At 55.7% G+C, this 6,663-nt stretch overlaps 1 protein-coding gene across 1 annotated transcript; it reads right to left on the bottom strand.

Moving 5' to 3' along the window:
• Nucleotides 1–2,911: 2,911 nt before the first annotated feature.
• On the bottom strand, nucleotides 2,912–6,438 carry IRF2BPL (interferon regulatory factor 2 binding protein like). Its single transcript, XM_082275563.1, has one exon. The coding sequence runs from the start codon at nucleotides 6,198–6,200 to the stop codon at nucleotides 4,104–4,106; it is 2,097 nt and encodes a 698-aa protein (XP_082131689.1). The 5' UTR covers nucleotides 6,201–6,438; the 3' UTR covers nucleotides 2,912–4,103.
• Nucleotides 6,439–6,663: the final 225 nt, after the last annotated feature.

Below are 6,663 nucleotides of genomic sequence, written 5' to 3'. Positions count from 1 at the left end.
TCCCGGGGCTAAACAGCCGCCGGTCCCGGGGCTAAACAGCCGCCGGTCCCGGGGCTAAACAGCCGAAGGTCCCGGGGCTAAACAGCCGAAGGTCCCGGGGCTAAACAGCCGAAGGTCCCGGGGCTAAACAGCCGAAGGTCCCGGGGCTAAACAGCCGCCGGTCCCGGGGCTAAACAGCCGCCGGTCCCGGGGCTAAACAGCCGCCGGTCCCGGGGCTAAACAGCCGCCGGTCCCGGGGCTAAACAGCCGCCGGTCCCGGGGCTAAACAGCCGCCGGTCCCGGGGCAAAACAGCCGCCGGTCCCGGGGCAAAACAGCCGCCGGTCCCGGGGCAAAACAGCCGCCGGTCCCGGGGCAAAACAGCCGCCGGTCCCGGGGCAAAACAGCCGCCGGTCCCAGGGCTGAATACAGTCTGGGATTGCCTGCCCCTTTTCCTGGCCTATAGGTTACATAAGTCACTGTTGTCTAGCCACATTGATGCCACGAGGATGCATTTCAGCACGTGTGGTTTAGACTTGTGTTACACCCATCAAGGACCCCACTGACTAGGAAACTGCAGCAAAATGGAGCCTTTAATGCACATGGCTGCATGGGCATGGCGTGAACATGACTAGAGTAAAACATCCAACTCTAACAAGTACAAACATCGGGCCTGTGCTGGAGAATGCTGCAACATGTACAAGGGCGGCTTATAGTGGAGGATCGCGGCCCTCGAGGATTGGAGCCGTGCGCTGACTGTAATAACATCTTAGCACGTGACACTTTTACAAAACAGCAGCAGTAATGGAGTTTGTATAGAGGACATGTTGTGTGCATGTTAGGGAGGCGAGTGGGCAGCACACAGACACGGCAGGAGCAATGTCCAGGCATGTAAGAGGCCCCACATACACAGCAAGGAGGGGAATCACACTCACGGGGAGGGGGAGGGGGGGGCTGGTGTTGAAGCAGCACAGTCAGCACCAAAAGGAGAAAGCATAACATGCAGCAAGCATAAAGAACGCAATACAAAGTATTACATATCCTAAACACAAACCAGAGAAGGTAGCACTGAAAGACAAGACAGCTTAGTGTACAATAAACTAAACATTCTAAATGAAACAGCAGAGAGCAAAAAGCAAAGCAGGCTGCTGAGCGAGATAGTAGCAAGGAGGTATGGCAGGCAGAGACTGCTCGGTAGGACAGCAGAGAGGGGCAACAACAAGCAGAGACCTCAGTAGTGAGGTACAGCAGGCAGAGACTGCTCAGTGAGACAGCAGAGACTGTTCAATGAGACAGCAGAGAGGGGCACAGCAAGCAGAAACTGTTGAGTGAGACAGCAGAGAGGGGTACAGCAGGCAGAGACTGCTCAGTGAGACAGCAAAGGGGGGCACAGCAGATAGAGACTGCTCAGTGAGACAGCAAAGGGGGGCACAGCAACCAGAAACTGTTGATTGAGACAGCAGAGAGGGGTACAGCAGGCAGAGACAGCAAAGGGGGCACAGCAGGCAGAGACAGCTCAGTGAGACAGCAAAGGGGGGCACAGCAGGCAGAGACTGCTCAAGGAGACAGCAGAGGGGGGCACAGCACGCAGAGACTGTTCAGTGAGATAGAGAGGGGCAAAGCAAGCAAAGACTGTTCAGTAAGACAGCAGAGAGGGGGGGTCGCAAGCACTGTTTAGTGAGACAGCAGAGAGGGGCGGGGGACAGCAAGCAGAGACAGCAGAGAGGGGCACAGCAAGCAGAGACTTCAGTGAGACAGCAGAGAGGGGGGGACAGAAGAGACTGTTCAGTGAGACAGCAGAGTGGGGGGGACAGCAAGCAGACTGTTCAGTGAGACAGCAGAGGGGGGGGAAGCAAGCAGAGACTGTTCAGGGAGACAGCAGAGAGTGGGGGGGAACAGCAAGCAGACTGTTCAGGGAGACAGAGAGTGGGGGGAACAGCAAGCAGACTGTTCAGAGAGACAGCAGAGAGTGGGGGGAACAGCAAGCAGACTGTTCAGAGAGACAGCAGAGAGGGGGGGGGGGGGACAGCAAGCAGACTGTTCAGAGAGACAGCAGAGAGGGGGGAAAGCAAGCAGACTGTTCAGAGAGACAGCAGAGAGGGGGGAAAGCAAGCAGACTGTTCAGTGAGACAGCAAGCAGAGCCTGTTCAGTGAGGAGATGAGGGACAGCAGAGCCTGTTCAGTGAGACAGCAGAGATGGGGAACAGCAAGCAGAGACTGTTTAGTTCGACAGCAGAGATGGAAGCATAGCATCCAGAGTGCTCAATGAGCCAGGGTGGGGGTACAGCAAGCAGAGATTTCCTAAGGGAAGCAAAGACTTTTCAGTGTGACAGCAAAGGGGAAGCACAGCAGGGAGAGAGCACTCAGTGAGACAGCAGAAGGGAGACACAGCAGGCAGACATTGCTCAGTAAAACAGCCAAGGGGGGTGCACAGCAGGTTGCTCAGTGAAACAGCAAGGGGGAGGGGGGGTGCAAAGCAGAGAGAGTGTTTAGTGAGACAGCAGAGGGGATGCACAGCAGCAAATCACACAGCAAAACAGTACAGAGGAGGCAGAGAACATCTCATTGAGACAGCAGAGAGGAGGCATAGCAGGCAGAGAAGATCTCATTGAGACAGCAGAGAGGAGGCATAGCAGGCAGAGAAGATCTCATTGAGACAGCAGAGAGGAGGCATAGCAGGCAGAGAAGATCTCATTGAGACAGCAGAGAGGAGGCATAGCAGGCAGAGAAGATCTCATTGAGAAAGCAGAGGAGAGGCATAGCAGGCAGAGACAGCAGAGCAAGCCAGAAATAGCAGCACATTAGAACAAGCTAGGATTAGAAAGCAGAGATCGCACAATCACAGGCAAGGCTAGAGAGCGCACAGCAAGGCAATCTCCTACGTCTAACTCCCCATAAAATCAGAATAAAACAGCAACCGCAGCAGCAACAGTGGTTATATGAATCAAATTTATTACAATGTAATCAGCTCCAAGGCACATAACAGTGGTCTGTTATACTACAGAAATGTGTTCTGGACAAAGAAAAAAAAGGTTCTGCCCACCCTAAATGTACAGACGGCAATTTGCTCTACAGTTTAAAAGCATCCGTGCAAAAAGAAAAAAAATATATATATATATAATTTTCTTATATAAAGAAATATGTAACCCTCTACTGGCCCAGAGTCAGCATGTACTGCCAGCACTCGATGGGTTAAACCAATTATAATTGCGTTGTGTAGACCTGCAGAAACCTGCAAAGTGATAATTACACTGGATTATACACCTTCCGAGTATCAGAGTAAAGGAGGGGTGTGGGGTGGGGGGGGGGGGTTAATACAACATTGTCTTATGTGTCACACCCACCTCAAAGGAACAGGGGGATATGGGCATATATAGCAGTTTTATTTTATTACAGATTTAATAGTTTCACTGTCCACCCCTCCCCCCACCCCCCCACCAACCTTGAGAGAAGTGCGTACATTACAAAAATGACACACCAGCAGCATCGCTAAGTGCTAGAAACCATTATCTAGTGGACACACTTTGCAACAAAACGTTTAAAAAAAAAAAAAATGATAAAGTAAAAAGGGGGGGATATAAGGAGCGATAATAATCCCACAACACCCAAACATGAGCTCTGTCACCCTTCAAATGAAGTGTACATAACAAGTGTCTCAAAATTGTTGAAACACCACAAAAATAAGATCTGTACATAAGACTAAGTTTATGTAACGGTCCTGCTTTGCGAGGATCCGCAAAAAAAACAAAAAAAGCTTTATACAGCCTCCGTGTTCTGCCTTTGCCGAGGGGATTCCACCGTTTGCTGTCCTTGCAAGGTCCGCTCCACCGGCAGGCAGATTATTTTATACATCAGCTTCATAATAAACTCCGCCATGTTATTCCCAAAAACAATGAAAAGTACAAAGTGTCTGTTTCTCAAAACACCAGAAACCTCCCCCCTCTCCCCCCAAAAAAAATCTTGGATCACATGTCTGGGGGGGATGGGGGGACATTTGTGGGCTGAATTGGATGTAAATGTTTGGTGTCCAGGATCCACATCACCACACCCCGAAGCCTGTCCTTGGTCTGCAAGTTATAGATGAGGAGCTGGATAAAGGTTTATGTACATATAACATCCACTCTTACTAAGGGTCTCTCTCCTTTTTAACCTTAACATCCCCGGCAAGAATGGTAGCAATCTCCCCCTGCATGAAAGCCCAAGGTACATTAGATCCAACCAAGGGGCACTTCTCTCCACTGGGGCAGTAGACCTCACCCGTTGCCCCCTGGGCTTTGATGCTCTCTCTGGAGCATGGGAAGCAGAATTTGTGGCTGGGTACAGATGGGCACTGGACAAAGTGCGTGTCCTCTAGGCGCTCATGGCAGATGGTGCAGCACAGGGGGCCGCTGTTGGCCATGGGCGAGTCAGGAATGTTCTGGGGGTGCACTTGGTCCATTCCTGGATGAGGGGCTCCCCCAGCAGGTGCCACCTGGAGGCTGAGCTCTGCCGAACCCCCTCCATTACGGGAATTCAGACGTCTCTGGCCAGGTACTGATGCTGGCGATACCGGGCTGCTGCTATTCCGCCGTGCGGATGAGGTGGTGGAGTGCACTGGGGGACCCCCACCCGTCTGTCCGTCCTTAGGGGAATGAGCGGTGCCCAAAGTGTCCGTTACTGACTGCAGTGCTGCCATAGGTGATGGCCCATTCGGAGGGGCGCTCTCAGGTGGGGTGGTTCGCTGCGGATGACCAGGGCCAAGAGGCGGCGGCGGCGGTGGTGGAGCAGGGCCGCCGTAGGAAGCCGCTGAGGAGGATGAGGATGGAGTTCCCCCAGCAGCTGCCAAACTCAACTGTTTGATACCATCCGCTTGCCCTGTGATCCACATCTGTCCCTCAGCAGAATCTGGTTCGGGTGAGGCCTTGCGTTTCCTCACCCCAGAGCGGCCCTGACCGCTCGCCCCGGCCGAGGAGGACGCAGCGGCAGCAGCTGCAGCCAGGGCTCGGGGTAGGTTCACCAGAGCGCTGGGCAGCATGGGGCAGCCAGGGTCCAGGTAGGGCTGTGGTAACATATCTGCAACGACCATCTCCTTAAAGAAACGTACTGACTCTGGAAGGAGGTCACCCAGCAGACGCCAGTCCCCAGAGCCATGTTTGCGTTCATACTCCAAATACTTAAAGCCCGAGGACAGACCACGGCCAAAGTCCTTCATACAGTCCTGGTACATCTGCTTGGCCACACCAGAGGCTGAGCTGAACACGTTGAGGGAGCCGCTGGGATATTCCACAAACAGTTTAAGCTCATAGTCCAGCAGACCTGGCTTGGCTGCCGCATCGAAGGCGAAGACTCGCCCCAGCAAAGCATGGTCTTTCTTGAAGCGGACATCAAAGGGTGTGCACGCCGACAGGGTGAGCAGGGTGTCCCGCACTGCCTTGGGCTTCCCTGTCCATTCCTCGGCCCGGGAACGCAGGCTCTCCGTCAGTTCAGAGAGGGCTTCGCTGTTCCTCTGCTTCTCCTTCAGCTCTCGTTCCTGGTCGGTGCTGGAGACGGAGCCCGGGCGCTTAGGGTCACCCGAAGAGCTGGCTGAGGGGGGCGGTGGCACGCTGAGGCCGCTGGAGCCGGCAGGGCCCCTTCCAAGCACATGCGGGGCCCCAGATGAAGAGGCTGTAGGAGGGCCATTCAGCAAAGTCTGAGGGAGCAGGTTTGGTGGGACACTCATCTGTCCAGGTCCCAGCTGGGGGATTAATCCATGGCCCGTACGGCCCCGGGAATTTGGGCTCTGGCGGTTCAGTTCAGGAGGGCCGTCCTCGCCGGGCTTGGGAAACCCGTTAAGGCCGTTGGGAAGACGTGCCGCGGCGGCCAGCGTGTATTCGAAGCGGCTACGGTCGGTCAGTCCATACCTTTCTAGTCCAGAAGCCGCGGCCGCCTTGGACGCCCCGTCCAGGTGATTGAGCTGGGCCGTGTCCTTGGCGGTCAGGGCTGCTTGCACGGCTGGGTGCTGTTTGGCTGCCCCACCGGAGCCGGGCCCCTGTGGCCCCGGAGAGCGCCCATCCTGGAAGCCGTGGCTGCGTTTGAGCTGGCGCGCGGTGTCGATGACGAACTCGATGCGGTCAGCGCCCTCGTAGTTGACGCAGCCTCGGCAGACGGGCTCGGTGAAGTCCCAGATCATGGCCCATGGCATTCGTGGCAGGTCACACAGGTAACACGACTGGCGGCGTGACGAGGACACCTGTGCCGCTGACATGCTGCGCGGGGGAAGGGGCTCACTCACTCACTGGCAGGGGGTCATGCAGCAGTTCCGCCTCCTTACGGCTCTGTGGACGGTGCTATGCTCCGGTCCGTACCGGGCGTGCTCTGCTTCTCTCTCTCCTCCGCTTCTCTGCAAGCCGCAGCCCGCCTGGAGCGCGCAATGCCGGGGCCGCGCAGGGCTGGGATTCCGCGCGTGCGCACTGGGCCGCGCCGCCTCCACCGCCAGCCGAGGAATGCCACCTGGCCGTGACGTCACGCAGCTTGTTGCGTTGCTGGAAATGAGAGGCGCGTGCGCGCTACCAGGCTCCGCCCCGTCTGCGGCCCCTCGACGCACGTGTGTGCTGGATGACACGTGACTTGCTGCAGCACATGCTTCGAGGAGGGAGGGGGGGTATGCTGGGGGTTGTAGTACCACCATTGGATATTATTGTAGGGAATGTTGGGAGGTGTGGTGCCAC

This window comes from Pelophylax lessonae (assembly GCF_965119305.1).
Source record: "Pelophylax lessonae genome assembly, chromosome: 13".
In the NCBI taxonomy this organism is placed as follows: Eukaryota; Metazoa; Chordata; class Amphibia; order Anura; family Ranidae; genus Pelophylax; species Pelophylax lessonae.
Note: the sequence above shows the minus strand (reverse complement) of the source record. Positions and strands in the feature narration are given on the sequence as shown.